This window comes from Cricetulus griseus, chromosome X (genome assembly GCF_003668045.3).
Source record: "Cricetulus griseus strain 17A/GY chromosome X, alternate assembly CriGri-PICRH-1.0, whole genome shotgun sequence".
Taxonomy (NCBI): Eukaryota; Metazoa; Chordata; class Mammalia; order Rodentia; family Cricetidae; genus Cricetulus; species Cricetulus griseus.
This window is the reverse complement of record NC_048604.1, coordinates 486,818-502,603: the sequence shown is the minus strand read 5'-3', so window position 1 is coordinate 502,603 and position 15,786 is coordinate 486,818. Positions and strand designations below refer to the sequence as shown.

General features: G+C 37.8%; 2 protein-coding genes across 3 annotated transcripts in view; one reads left to right on the top strand and one right to left on the bottom strand.

The window, feature by feature from the left end:
* Positions 1-350, bottom strand: part of F8 (coagulation factor VIII) — a 148,975-nt gene extending 148,625 nt beyond the window's left edge. Inside the window, exon 1 of the mRNA XM_027432495.2 lies at positions 179-350. The gene's annotated coding sequence lies outside the window, so the exon portion shown is untranslated. The remainder of the gene's footprint in view (positions 1-178) is intronic.
* On the top strand, positions 5-15,436 carry Fundc2 (FUN14 domain containing 2). 2 transcript variants are annotated; one of them, XM_027432502.2, is made up of 6 exons: positions 38-134; positions 4,363-4,539; positions 6,155-6,305; positions 10,558-10,633; positions 11,614-11,745; positions 15,008-15,436. In XM_027432502.2, the coding sequence occupies exons 1-6, from the start codon at positions 116-118 to the stop codon at positions 15,083-15,085; spliced, it is 633 nt and encodes a 210-aa protein (XP_027288303.1). In that variant the 5' UTR covers positions 38-115; the 3' UTR covers positions 15,086-15,436. The 2 variants fall into 2 exon arrangements, with proteins under 2 accessions (XP_027288304.1, XP_027288303.1); XM_027432503.2 differs by lacking the exon at positions 4,363-4,539 and having other exon boundaries at positions 5-134.
* The last annotated feature ends 350 nt before the right edge of the window (positions 15,437-15,786 follow it).

Sequence of the window (15,786 nt, the reverse complement as noted above, 5' to 3'; positions counted from 1 at the left end):
GCCACGGGACTGGAAATATCTGCCCCACTTGCCGGAAGCCAGCTGCGAATGACTAACGCCTAGTCCTCCGTCCCGCGATCTGCAGCTGTATCCTCGCGATACTAGAACCCCCGAAATGGCCGCGACCAGTCAAGGTAAAAGCTGGAGCACGCGCGTGGAGGGCAAAGGGTGGAATCACCTTCCTGGTTTAGGATGAGGGATGGCTGAGGGCCTGCTGCATTATTCATGTCCTAGGGAGCCTCAGTAGCGCCCAAACAGGGCGACTCGGAGATTTTTCTGGTGGGTGCTCTGGGGCCTGGCCAAGGTCATGCTCAGGCTGGTAGAAGAGATTTCCTGGGATGTTATCTGAGCTCATCCAGCCCTTCTAGCACCGCCCCTACTGAGGTATCCTATGGAGATTCAGTTCCTGTTGTCAAGCGATTTGGCTCCCAGACACAAGAATGTTTGTCTCTTAGGACTTGATTGTGGAATGCCTGACAGTTTTCATTTTCATTGTTCCTTTCCTAATTGTATTACTGATGTGTGGTGTGTGTGTGTGTGTGTGTGTGTGTGTGTGTGTGGTGTTTTGGTTTTTTTTTTAATAGTAAAAGGTACAGAATGGTACTTTTAGTCAGCCTACTCAAAAGAAAACTCCAGTGGAGCACTTCATTTAAGTTATGCTTCTTACTCTAAGTGTGTGTGTGTGTGTGTGTGTGTGTGTGTGTGTGTGTGTGTGTGTGTGTGTGTTTTGTTTTGTTATAGTAAAAGGTACAGAATGGTACTTTTAGTCAGCCTACTCAAAAGAAAACTCCAGTGGAGCACTTCATTTAAGTTATGCTTCTTACTCTAAGTGTGTGTGTGTGTGTGTGTGTGTGTGTGTGTGTGTGTGTGTGTGTGTGTGTGTTTTGTTTTGTTTTGTTAATAGTAGAAGGTACAGAATGGTACTTTTAGTCAGCCTACTCAAAAGAAAACTTCAGTGGAGCACTTCATTTAAGTTATGCTTCTTACTCTAATTTGGTTAACGTTTAGTCAGCCAGTTCATCAAATTTAGGTGGTAACCAGCACAGGCGATGCAATTGCTAAAGAGAGTACTTAGGAATTTCTGAGAAGTTTTGAGGCTTACATGAATTGTAGTGCTTATAGTAATTATAATTGTTTTATTGGGCTTATAGACAATGCTTGTAAATTTTGTTTAGAAATGTTTAATGAGTGATTGAAGAAATTGTGTGGGCTAGAGGGCAGTCTGATTTTTATCCACACCACTCCACTCTTCATCATCATCAACAGAGAATTTTGTGTAGACCAGTCTGACCTCAAACTCAACAATTCTCCTGCCTCAATAGCAATGTTGGCATTACAGGTGCATGGCACTACACCCAATTTAATCTCACTTTTTGAGTGAATGGGGTTGGTTGGTAAAATTACATAAAAATAATCTTTTGTTTTCAGTGATATTTTCTTCAACATAGTGGTGATATTTTACTGTTATGTTACATAGATTGTTTTATTGTGAATGGTGTAAGGTAGACCTTTTCTTTGAAAAAAACAATGATTATCTACTGCTTCTTCTTATTTAAATCAGAAACAAGCTTATTTTACATGCTCTCCTATTTTTGTGCATACTTGTGTCAATGTAAAATCTTATTAAATAATGTAGCTTTATAAATCTTTAAATTAAGTGGCTGTATATTATGCTGTAGTTTTCTAAGTATTGAATGCCCTTAACCTTTCTTCCTAAGATTATTATGGCCATGTATCATATTATATTTTCCCACATGGACTGTTTTAAGTGAGAATTTGATATTCTGTATCCTTCTTCCTGAATCTGGATGGGAACTACTATAGCCCAATTTGATGGTAGTAAAACTGTACGGCTTCTGAGGTCAGGACTTAAAATGATGACACAGTTTTTTTTTTTCTTCAGATCCTTGATCTTTCCTCCACTTGAGAGGAACCTAACTATTATGGTATTAAGGAACACCCCCCCCCCCAACTATAATGGTATAAGGAAGCCCTCTCTAGCCTCTGAGAGAAGTAGCCTATACATGTAATTGTAGATTTCTCATATTATTCCAGATCCTGCCCTATAAGTTTTCTAGCTAAAGCCTCAGATATCACAGAATAATATAGAAGCCTTAATGTTGTGACTGAATTCCACATACAAAGAATTGGAGACTATAGATAAAATAGCTTTGTTTCATGATGTCTGGGGGACAGCTTGTTGTACAGCTGTTGTAACTGGAAAACTATTGTTGGTCCTTTGCCTGTCTATGTAAATTTTAGGATCCCTTAACCAAGTGGTTCTCACCTTCCTAATGCTGTGACCCTTTAATACAGTTCCCCATGTTGTGGTGATCCCAACCATAAAATTATTTTCATTGCTACTTCATAACTGTAATTTTTCTACTGTTATGAATTGTAATGTAGATATATAATATGCAGGATATCTGATGTGTGACCCTTCCCAAAGGGGTTGCCACCCACAGGTTGAGAACCTTTGCCTTAACCTGTGATGGACATTTTTTGTTAAGGATTATATTATAAAGACAATGAACATCTTAATATTGAAAGTCAGGTAGGAGTATATCTCATAGGCTTGGCTTTCTTAATCTCCATAAATTTAGAGGGGTGGATATAGGTGGGTAGTAATGAATTAGCCAGACCTGGTAGAATAATAGATGGTGTTTATTTGGGGAAAGAACTTACACAGAAAACAAGTGACTGACTGTCACAGCGTTCCTGCCCCAAGGATGCAGACTCTGCCTCCCAGATGCTCTCCAGGATCCGAAGGGGACCCTGATTTTCAATCCTCTCTATCAAGTCATGTCCACACCTGTAACCACGCCCAAGGGGCATGGCCACTCTTACTGGTGCACAGGCAAATGTATCACTACAGGGGGGTGTTTCATAGTTTACCATTTTTCTGCCTGCTGATAAATTAGAAATCACTTGATTAATTTTATGAATATTTTAAGTTTTACAAGCTATTTTAGGTATTGTTTTATACAATAGCATTCATTTATATATCAATCTGGGTTCTCATTCAAGTACCCTTCATTCCTTGTTCATTTCTAGAGTTCCACTTGGCATTTTGTTGTTGTTTTCGAGACAGGATTTCTCTATGTAACAGCCCTGGCTGTTCTGAAACTCACTCTGTAAACCAGGCTGGCCTCGAACTCAGAGATCCACCTGCCTCTGCCTTCTGAGTGCTGGGATTAAAGGTGTGCACCACCATCACCTGGTCTACTTGGCATTTCTTGCTTGAGTCACATCAGCATGCCTCTTGAATGTTACTTCTCTCCTATTCTAGTAATTTTTTTGGGGGGGATGTAAATGTTTTTAATCACATTCTGAGCACTGAACAGTAAAAGAAGGAAGAAAAGATACAAATCACATGTTAAAAAATAAGATCTCAAATTCTGGAGTCCCAAGTCCTACATCAATGAACATTTTAGAATTCTTATCCTGTCTGTCTCTAGCTGTGTGGCAATCACTGTCCCTCTCCCCTCAGAGGCAGGCAACAGATGAAACAAGAACATACAGAAATGTAGGTGCAGACGGTCTGAAACCGAGGATCAGGAACAACCACAATGTCCACATTACACTCAGAAACAATTTTCCAAATTTTCCTACATTAGGACTTTTGGGGGACATGACATGAATACATTAACTTAAACCTTTGTCTTTGAACTTCAACTATGAACTCATCACAGTGTCGCGCACACGGGGACAGCAGATGATCACAGTTCCAATCTCAGTGGCTCCCGGAGCCCATCAGTGCCTGAAATATGGAGCTGAGCTTTGAAAGTGTGTTAATCCCAGAGCACAGCTGTCCTGCCCCCTTGGCTCAGTGACTCACCCTTTGCCTCATACTGTTGGTTGCTGGGCGACCCTAGTGCTGAATACTGCCCTTGGCCAAGTAGCGTAACAGATTCATGGTGTATACATAAAAACAAAAAATAAAAAAGCAGACCCTGGCAAACAAAGTAAGAGCAGAAGAGAACATCTGAGAGTGTTTCCACCCACAGTTCTTAGACACTGACTTTTAGTCTGAGACACCATTCTAGAACTTTCTCGAAAATTTTTTTAAGTTTTTTTTGGCGGGGAGGGGAGGTGAAGGGACAACATGTAACAGATCCTGCTGAAAGTAAACTGTCACATAATACATCTCAGAAGAAAATGGAAACTTTGACCCAGAAGGTAAACCTTGGCTCTACCAATATAGCTGGCACTTCCTATACCCTCCCCCAAATTAATAATTACACACATTTTAGAGAGGAAGTGGTCAAATTGCTGTTTTGACATAATTAGTTTGACTCATCTTCGCTGTTATAAAGTTATCATCGTTGCTCAGTAGTGCTTTGATGTGTACACGTCAATCAGGTGAGTGGAGGACGGGACCTGCAAGCGATTTCCAGGAGAAACGCCATTCGTTTTCATGGTTGTTGCATAAACATGGCACAAAGCGTCCACACAGCGCTTTGGAGGAATCCAAGAGAAGGAGAATCCGTCATTGCAGCGCCAGAGCTGATGATGGACAGGGCTTCCAGCCACATAAAGGTAGACGTGGTCCTGCATCTGCAACCCTGATAGGCTCCTCTATGGTCCAAGGAGAGGAACTCAGACAACCCAAGTGTGGCAACTTTAAGAGACAAGCTCCGCCCACTCTTGCTCTCTCCTTTTCCTGCTATCTTCTGAAGAGGCAGGCAGGTTTTTCCTGTTTGATTTATTCTAGTATTTTTAAAATGACAATTCTTGGCTTTTTCTTTTGTGTCTACACAGTCTTGGACAGTAAGCTTTTGACATTTTTTGTCTCAATGTAGTATGTTTCCAGGGAAGAAGGACTGGACATAGTAGGTAAACTCAAGATGATCTCTGTACAAAAAGGGGATTAGACATTTTTTGCAGATTTTTTTTATTAGAATTAGAATCAAGATTGTTTTACATGACAATCCTAGTTCCGTCTCCCTCCTGTCCTCCCCTACCACCCTCCCCAACTAAAACCCTACCTATCACATATCCTTTCTGCTCCCCCGGATGGTGAGGCCTTCCATAGGGTGTCATCAGAGTCTATCATATCCTTTGGGATAGGGCCTAGGCCCACCCCTGTGTGTCTTGGCTCAGGGAGTATTCCTCTAATGGAGTGGGCTCCCAAAGTCTACACCTATGCTAGGGATAAGTACTGAACTACAGGAGGTCCCATAGATTTCCCAGGTTTCCTCACTGAAACCCATGTTCCTGGGGTCTGGATCCGAGCTATCAGTTTGGGGATTAGACATTTTGTTGGCTTGTTTTCCTTTCCTGGTCTAAGCATTACATTCCAAATCTTTGTTTCCTGATTACAAAATGAGATTAATAAGTGTTACCTACATTTTTATGTGCATTTAATTAGATAGTTTGTTATTAAGCATATTGTTTAGTAAATTAGTAAGCACACAGTCAAGCATTATTTGCTTTATTCTCTGGAGATCCATATAATACAGAAAATTGGTTTGTAGGTGACTCCTAAAGAGGTAAATTATATATATATATATATATATATATATATATATATATATATAATGCTTTTATACAATAGTACTTGTTTTTCCTAGGTCAGTTTAATTGCTTTTAAATTTGAGAGGAAGAACAATAGAAGATCAATACAGATATTCAAGGTTCTTTATTTTAGTCAGAGTTCCCAAAATTCTAACCCAGAATTTTCAGAGATAATTTACTATTTAAAATAGAATATTGTGTTTTCTGCATTACATTTGCTTGCTTGCTTAAAAATCTCTTAATCTAGTTAGAAATAGTGATAATTTATTATAAATTCAAATATTTTCTTATCTTAGTTTTAGTTTTTATTAATATACTAATCATAAATAATGATAGATTTATTATGACTTTTCATACATCTATATAATGTTTTGATCATATTTACAACTCCTTTTTGTTCTTCCCTATTCCTGCTGATCCCACCCTTTTCCAAAATAGTCCCCATTCAATTGTTATGTCTTGTCTTCACTATACTTTATTTTTGATGGCCCATTGAGTTTCATTAGGGTTGTTTACAGGAACATGGCTGAGAGTTTATTTACTAGAACATAGGCACCTTACTATTGGCTATACCACTGAAGAAAATGTCTCCTCCTTCCCCAGCAACCATTAACTGCATATCTTAATTCTCTTATAGGAAACTTTGATGGAAAATTTGAGGCACTGGATCTTGCAGAATTGACTAAAAAGCAACCATGGTGGCGTAAGTTGTTTGGGCAGGAATCTGGGCCATCAGCTGAAAAGTATAGTGTAGCAACCCAGCTGTTAATTGGAGGTGTTACTGGATGGTAAGTGGTGTTAAAGATTTTCAGTTATTTTGTGCCTAATTTAGTAATTAATTAAAACACACTGACTTCACTGAAATTGGTCAGCACATGTAGTGAACCATCAAATTAAAGTACTATTTGATATGTATGTCAGGCCCAAAGGATACTCTAATCCCCCAAATTCCAAAAGGCAGTCCAAATATCCAGAAATGAACTCAACCTGAACTATAGAAGGATTTCTGGTGGTTAGATAAAGGCCAGCATTCCTCAAGTACTTTTGCCAGAAAAGGTCATTTCCCTTACCGCTAGCAAAAGAGACATATGGCTCTCCAATTAACATATCCCAGTGGCACCTATCAGCATATCAAGGTCCATGCTAGCCTCCTTTACTCACAACTATGTGTTATACTTTTCAAAGCCTCCACCCCAATCTCACAGCCTTTTCTCCCCCCCACACACACAGCTACTCACCCTTCTTATAATCTGGGTATTCTAACTATTCTCTGCTCTTGCTGTTCTTACGATTCTCTCTCTATTTTCTATCCCCTGTTATTCTCCTCTTTCCAGATACCTTAGCCATGTCCAGTCTACTGGCCATGTTTAATCTACTCCTCTTTCTGTTTTAGACTCTTCCAGATATCTCTGGCTGTTCTTTCTCTCATATCTACAATAAATACTGTACCCTTAACTATACCATGGAATGGTCATGTCTGGTGCCAAAACCCTTGCTACAAGTTCGGTACTTGTCTTGTTATAAGTCAGGTATTAATTTTAGTCATTTCCTTCTTAAAATGACTCTGAACTTGGTACTTTTAATATCTATACTTTTTATAGAAACTGAGGCTCAGAATGTTTATCTAGGATCTAGATTCTAGATCAAGGCAATACAGCAAGTAGTGGATTAAGAAGCTATCCACTTAGATTAGCTGTGTCAAATATTAATGTGGAAGTTTTCATTTGTTGATATGTTTATTTTGCAAGTAGCCAGTTCAGTGAGTAGATAACCAATCCATCAATTTAATAAACTCCATTTGAAAAATCTTATTCTAATGCAACTACACAGAACAGCTATCTATAAGGAATAGTTGGAGACTAAACTCCCATTTAACAACCATGGAGGCTAAAAATTATAGCTAGTATTCCTCAGAACTCCAAAAGTTGTTGGGAGTTGTTTCTTTCTTTTTCTTCATAATTTTAATAATTTATTGTAGTTAATCTAGTTTTGAACTTTGAATAAACACAATCACTATGAATTCTTTTGATTCTTAACATTTTTATGTTTTTTTGTATTCTTATTGTCATTTGTATTTAGAATTCCATTATATGAATATACCATAGTATATTTTTGCCCAGGTGATGTCTGATATTGAATAATACAAGCAATGCTGAATTTTTTGTGATAGGGTTTCTCTATATAGCCCTTGCTGTCCTGGAACTATCTCTGTAGCCCACACTGGCCTTGAACTCAGAGATCCACCTACCTCTGCCTCCTGAGTGCTGGAATTAACCTAGCAATATACAAATTTCCTATTGTGCATGGGTACATATTTCTTTGGTATCTGTACCTAGTAGTTGCTAGGTCATTGGGTATATACACATATATATGTCTTCAACTTGATGAGGTAATATCAGGATGCTGCTCAAAAGTTGACAAGGACCAAGTGTTTCTGTTGTGCTACATCCTTGACATTTGTTGCTGCCATACTAGTAAATTCTTGCCAGCCTTTACAGATAGTGTTTTCTCATTGTGATATTGGATACCATTTTCCCAAATAGGGGTAAAACCTAAAAAGTTTTACGTGTATTTATTTACCGCTTAGATTTGTCTTTTATTAAATTTCATGTTTTCCCCCTATAAAGCTGTCATTTTTGTAGTATTGAGTTTTAAGAGGATTTTTTGTGTGTTTTGGTTTTGTTTTGTTTTGCATTGGGGTCTATGGCTCAGCATGGTTTAGAATTTGTGATGCTCTTTCCTCTGTCTCCCAAGTGGTGTTGTATACCACCACACTTGTAGTATTCTCAGCCATAGTATTTGTTGGCAGTTAAATATAAATGAAAGTAGATGTTTATACAAAAATTTTCACATAAATATTCCTAGTTTTATTTGTAACACCTGAAAGTAGAAACAATCTAAACATACACGAAATGGGAATGGAACAGGGCATGATTTAATCTTATGTCTTTATACTTGTATTAAAATCACTTTACCATTTGTGCATTAAATTGATCTGTCATTTGGCTAGCAAAACAGCTTAGTTGGTAAAGGCACTTACCATCTAGCCTGAGTACCTAAGTTCAATCTCATGACCTACATGGTAGAAGGAATGATCTGACTTGTACAGGTTGTCCTCTGACTTCCACTGTATGCCATGGCAACCTACACATGTGCACATATGTATACACATATACACATAATATACACACACCCCAAAATAAAATACTTAAAAAATGAAAATAGTTCATTTAAAAAATGATTTGTCTTGATGCCAGTCTGGTATTATTCTGATTACTATCACTTTGATTTTTTATCAGCTTGTAGGTTATATACACTCTATTTATATGAGAAAAATATATCACAATATATAATCAACATAGATTCTTAAATATGTATAAATATTTCATATTTTGATGTTATTATAGCTTAAATTTTTCATTTTCCTCTTATTTATTACTTCTATATAGAAATACAATTTCCTAAAGTCATTTATTGGGTTGCCAAGTTTTGGAGTCCTCAAGACATTCTTGTGTTTGATAATCCTCCAGGATGGCAGTTCTCAACCTGTGGGTTGTGACCCCTTTGGGAGCAGAATGACACTTTTATAATTTTTAATTTTTTTTGTTTTTTTTTCCAAGACAGGGTTTCTCTGTATTGCTTTGGAAGTTGTCCTGGAACTCTCTCTGTTGACCAGGCTGGTTATTTTTTTATTAATTATATTTTCATTTATTTTACATGTTGGCCACAATTTCCCCCTACTTCCCCTCCTCCCATCCCCTCCATTTCTCTTCTGTCTCTGGTAGAATGCCCCTTGTATAGGGATTTGCCTAAAACCATTGGAAAACATAGATTTTTACATTATGATTATTATCAGTAGCAAAATTACAGGTATGAAGTAGCAATGAAATAATTTTATGGTTGGGTCAGCACAACATGAGGAACTGTATTAAAGAATCACAGCATCAGGAAGGTTGAGAACCACTATCTTGGAAGATTCAGAGAACTTCATAACAAAATCAGGCAAAAAAAGAAGCACACAGGGCAGCATCCAGCAGAAACACATGAATGGATTTACCACTTGTCTATTATTTAAAGTAGGTTTCTTGTACATAGCATATAGATAGATTTTATTCTTTTAAAGCACCCAGTTATATGGGTTTTGTGGATTCAAACTTAAGTCCTCATGTGTATACAGCAAGTACTTTCACTCACTAAACTATCTTCTCAGCCTGCATCTTTTAAAAACCCAGTTTGAAATGTCTTCCTTTTGAATAGTATTCAGACTATTGGAATATAATTTTTTGAGGCAGGGTCTGTCTACATAGCCCTGGATGTCTGGAACTTTCTATGTAGACCATGCTGGCCTCAAACTCACAGAGAGCCACCTGCCTCTGCCTTCTTACTGCTGGAATCAAAGATGTACACCACTATGCCCAAATTGCATATATATTTTTAATTGACAAACTTCATATGGTGGTACATGCATGCATTCTTAGTATATATGAGTGGTGCAGTAAAGAAACCACTGAAATGGCTGCTTCTTGGTTGTGGGTGGGGGAGATTTTTATTGTGGATAAGAGAGAAAGAACACCTAGAGCTATCTGAAAAAGTCTAGAGCCAAGAGAAAAAGAAGCAGATAAGACATGACCATATCTACAAGATAAGGAAGAATAACAGGGAATAGCAAGAGAGAATAGTGGAGATGGCAGGGAGAAAATAGGACAGTGTGAATAGCGAGAATAGGGGGAAAATCCTGGCCTATGTAGAGAACAAAGGGGTGTCAGGGAAAAGAGAAACCTGCTAACTGATACAACCTGGTGGTTTAGGTAAGAAGGGGAAGTGAGATGGGCCAGGATGCTAGTGTGGACTTTGAAATGTATGATGTGTACTTAGGAACGGGGACTATAGGAGCCTGAAGGCTAGCATGGCCTTCCTCTTCTGAAGATGGTAGAAAGGAGCTAGATCATCTCAAGGTAAATATATGAACATTGCCAAAAGTTCAGGTTTGTGTACATCTAACAGCCTGCCACTTTGTATGATATTGGTTTGGTTTCACAGGTGCACTGGTTTCATATTCCAGAAAGTTGGAAAATTGGCTGCAACAGCTGTAGGAGGTGGATTCTTTCTACTTCAGGTTTGTCTACTGAGTTTCCTAGATGTTTGGAAATTCCACTTGCCCATTAACATATTGTGAGAAATTGTAGTCTTAGCTATAATGCCCTAAAACAGTATATGCATTTGTTTTTGTGTACTATTTTTAACGCTACTAACCATTTGAGTGAGGTCTTAATCACTAGTCTCATTTTATTTCACATTTATAAGGGTGCGAGCCACTATGTTGTTGCTGAAAACTAAACCTGGTTGCTCTGGAAGAGAGAAGCCAGTGCTCTTAACCACCGAGGCGTCTCTATAGCCCAAATGTTTTTCTTTTTCTCATTGATAGAAATCAATAAGATTTCTATCTATAAGAAATTCTATAAGGATTTCACTGATTATGAGTGATAAAGTTTTACTTATGATATGTACATATTTTCTCCAGTTTATTTGGGTAACTAATTCAAGGAAAGATTCTAGATAGGAAGATGGAGAGTTTCAGTTTTAGATATATCAAAAATTTTATAGGAAATAAAAAACTATTGTTGGAGGATTAATTGATGGGCTGTAGACATTCTCTTTATTAGTTGGATAGCCCGAATTTATCAGAAACAACATACTTGAATCAATTTTATTTTATCCACAATTGTTTGAAAAATTGTTGACCTCAGCTTTATTTTTTAAATTTAAAATTTTTATTTTTTGAAAAATTGGACTTACTACTTTGACTTTTATTTTATCATCTTATTTTTTAATCTTTCTTAAAAGTTTGTAAAGAAGAGTTCAGCATATACATTAAGATTGCCAGCAATTGAGGACAGTTGTTTATTTCCATTACAAAGCATGAAACCTTGAATATAGTATGAACATTTTGCCTGAAGATCATCAAAAAACTCAAATAGCAAATGTCTCCAAAAATAGAAAGAAGGATGTTGGTTACCTATTTCATGATTTATCTTGACAAAAGGGAATATCAAAGACCATGTTTCTCATTTCTTTTTATCACTGTTAAAATTGTAGCTGGCAAACCATACTGGGTACATCAAAGTTGACTGGCAACGAGTAGAGAAAGACATGAAGAAAGCCAAAGAGCAGTTGAAGATTTGTAAGAATGACCAAATACCAACTGAGGTCAAGAGCAAAGCTGAGGAGGTAAGACTTGCCTTGTTCAGATTTAGTATATGAAAATATATGCTGTTTTGTGTGCAAAGTGGGATACATAACTGTCTCAGTAGTACAAATAGCTTTATGATTACAAAGAACTTGGAGCAGTGAGACAAAAGCTGTGTTTTATATGTCAATCTTATAATATCATTACTGTAGAAACAATTTTCAGAGGACAAGTCTTAAATTCCTGTCCCAACTTTTTGAGTGCTAGGATAGCAAGCATGTGTGATGGGGAAGTTCCTTCTGTATATATGTTTTTCTTACTGGTTGATGAATAAAAACACTGTTTGGCCAATGAGGCAGGAAAATAGGCTAGGAGATGAGGAGAATCCTGAGAAATGTAGGCAGACAGAGTTGCCATGAGGAACCGGGAGGATAGGACCTGCCAGGCATTCTCCAGTAAGATAAGGCCATGTAGAAATACTTAGATTAATAGAAATGGGTTAATAATTAAGACAGAGCAAGCCAATAAGAAGCCCTAGTCATCGGCCAACAAGTATATAACTAATATAGCCTCCATGTGTTTATTTAGGGTTCAAGGGCCACGGGGCCAGCTGGGACAGAAAACCTTTCATTACATATGCTACCTCACTCAGCTCATGAAGACATTTTTTATTAAATGAATTTATATTTTTAAGTGTGTGGGTGTTTTGCCTACATCTGTACACCATATTCATACCTGATGCTTGTAGGTGTTGCTGGAGTTTCTTTCCCACCATGTCCCACAGCCAAGAAATATATATACAGAAGGACATCCCCTGTCATGTAGGGGTGAGAAGAGGGCATCAGGTCTCCTGAAACTGGAATTACAGATGGTTGTGAGCTGCCATGTGGGTGCTCAGCATTTAACCCAGGTCTCTGGAAGAACAGCCAGTGTTCTTAACTACTGAACTGTCTCTCCAGTCTCTTGTAAATCTTAATAATCAAAATATTTGGTGGAGAATACAAAGTCAATGAAGATAGTAGTTGTGTTAACTAGTTCTGTTTTTTCATTGTTTTTTTTTTTCTTTGAGGCAGGGTTTCTCTGTATAACAGCCCTGACTCTTCTGGAACTCACTTTGTAGACCAGGCTGACCTTGAACTCACAGAGATCTGCTTATCTCTGCCTTCCAAGTGCTGGGATTAAAGGCGTGTACCACCACAGCCTGGCATGTTAACTAATTTTTATGGGAACAGGGGTACCATAGTGGGTCGGGTATACTGCCATTGTGAACATTTTGAGTTATATTTTATCTGTATGTCTGCTTATCTTTGAAATATCCAAACTCTATTTGTTCTGTGTATAACTAATAAAAATGCTTAGATAATGGGTTGGTAAACTTTTTCTGAAGATAGCCAGATGATAAATATTTTCAGTTTTTGAATTATGGTCTTTTACAAGAATCACACTTCCTCATATAGAATGAAAATAGCCATAGATGATATGTGGCCTCTACCCATCTAAATGTACACTCATATATAGAGATTTCCTCAGATACACATATAAAAATGTAAGTGAAAATTTTTTTTGTTTCCCTCTGGTGGTACTTTGTTTAAAGAAATGTGGAAATTTTGGAGAGTTAAGGACTATAGTGGAAGTGATGCAGGGAGACATAATGTCCTAGCTTCATTTTTGTTTCTGGGATGAAATATTCTTACCAAAAGCAATTTAAGGGAGGAAAGGGTTTATTCAGCTTACAGTTCCAGGTTCAGGCCATTATTGAGAGGAAGTCAAGGCAGAAACTTGGGCAGCTAATCACATTAATCCTAAATGGAGAGCAGAGAGAAACAAATGGATCTTTGCTGCCTGCTTGCTATCCCACACAGCATTACCTCTGACTAAGGAACTTAGTCACAGCCAAAGACCATGTGGCAAGAACCACAAAGAATGATGTTTGCTGGTTGGCAGACAGGCTTATGCTCAGCTAGCTTTCTTGTACAGTTCACAATCACCTGCCTAGGGAATGGTGCTGCCCACAGTATGGTGGGCCCTCCTAAATCAAGTAACAATCAAGACAGTCTCCCTACACACATGCCAAGATCAATATGATCTAGGCCAGTGATTCTCAACATTCCTAATGATGCCAACCTTTAATACAATCCTCATATTGTGTTACTGCTTCATAACTAATTTTGCTACTGTTACAAATTTTAATGTAAGTATCTGTGTTTTCTGATAGTCTTGAGCGATTCATGACCCACGGGTTGAGAAACACTGATCTAGGAAATTTTTCAATTGAGATTCTCTTCTCAGATAATTGTAGTTGTGTTTAGTTGATAGTTAAAGCTAACCAAGTCCTCTAGATACACTGGTAGTGAAGAGACACTGTGGACTTTGCATAATGGTGCAAGGAGGATGGACAGAGTGATGTAATGGTGCAAATGGCTTATTCAGTGAGAAAAATGAAGACACTGTACTTAAGTTCAAGAAATGATTTGGCCAGTGGCTGGGCATTGGTGGCGCATGCCTTTAATCCCAGCACTCGGGAGGCAGAGGCAGGCGGATCTCTGTGAGTTTGAGGCCGGCCTGATCTCCAGAGCGAGTGCCAGGATAAGCTCCAAAGCTACACAGAGAAACCCTGTCTCGAAAAACCAATAAATAAATAAATAAATAAATAAATAAATAAATAAATAAGAAATGATTTGACCAGGCCTAGGGATGTGGCTTAGTTGGTAAAGTGATTGTCATGCAAGTCTAAAGGCCAGAGTTTTGGTAGGTATGGTAGCCTGCTTTCAGTCCCAGGGCAATTGCAAAAATTACCAGAGCAAGCTGGCTAGTCAGACTAGCCCAAATGGTAATCTCTATGTCCAGCAAGAGAGCCTACCTCAAATATATAAGATGGGAGTAAGGTAGGAAGATACCCATCAATCTTGGTCCTCCACATGTATGTGCACATGTGCATGTACAACAAATACACACGTGTACACACACACACACACACACACACACACACACACACACACACACACACAAACACAATGCAAAAACAAAATGAAATGATTGGGCCAGGATATAGGATATATTATTTCACATTTACTTTGTAAGGGAAGTGGTCAGGAGAGATAATAAGTTGATAAGAAAAACATATAGGATGCCTATCTATGTATGTGCCAAATCTCAGATGAGTAGAAACTTTTCAGGAAGGTATAGGGGAGGTGGGAGCTTTGGAAAATAAGGAAATAAGATCTTACCTATAGTCATCAGTAATGGAAATGATCAACATTCTTAGCAAAATTACTCATTGTAACAAAATTTTATGTTTTTCAGGTTGTGTCATTTGTAAAGAAGAATGTTCTAGTGACTGGAGGATTTTTTGGAGGCTTTTTACTTGGCATGGCATCCTAAAAAAATACAACTTTACTTCATTGTTTCTTTTTTTCTTGCCAGCAGCTTCAACACTCAAACATAAAACAATTGACACTCCTCTTCCTCCTCTTCTCCTGTGCCTTCTTCCCTGTTATGGCAAATCTGAATGGCTTCCATAGGCCTTCTATGAGCTTGACATGTTGGAAAAGACCATAGATGTTAACTCTCCTAGTATAATCCTCACTACTTTGTCAATGAATAACTTAGTAAGAATGTTCCCTTTTCCTTATGTAAGATCCTTTTCCAAACTTCATTTGGAAAAGCAGCATGTAGTTACCTTAGTATGTATTACATGGAACGGAACCGAATACATTTGCCTTTAAGCATGAATGATTTTGGTTTCTTGGTGTATTCTTTCTTTTTTAGTTGATTTTAGATTACAGAAAGAGAGCTCATCCTCTCTGAAGAGTGGATGGGGGGTGGGATGGGAGATTGGTTGGGGGAATGGGAGGGAGAGGGAACTGGGATTGGTATGTAAAATAGATTGTTATTAATTTAAATAAAATTAATTTAAAAAGAGAGGTATTTATACTTGTAATTATCCTGCCAAAATGACAGTATAAGTACTATAACAAAAAAGATTGAATATGAAATGAACTTCTGCTAAAGAAATATGAAGTAATGTAGGTATTGCATTTGGTAGGTGGGACTTTATGGAAACCGACTGCTGGAAATTCATT

Bases quoted from the DNA above. Each gene is read 5' to 3' on its own strand.
- Fundc2 (XM_027432502.2), top strand. The intron at 4,540-6,154 runs GTAGACGTGGTC...ATTCTCTTATAG, and splicing joins GGGCTTCCAGCCACATAAAG to GAAACTTTGATGGAAAATTT. The intron at 10,634-11,613 runs GTTTGTCTACTG...TTAAAATTGTAG, and splicing joins GTGGATTCTTTCTACTTCAG to CTGGCAAACCATACTGGGTA.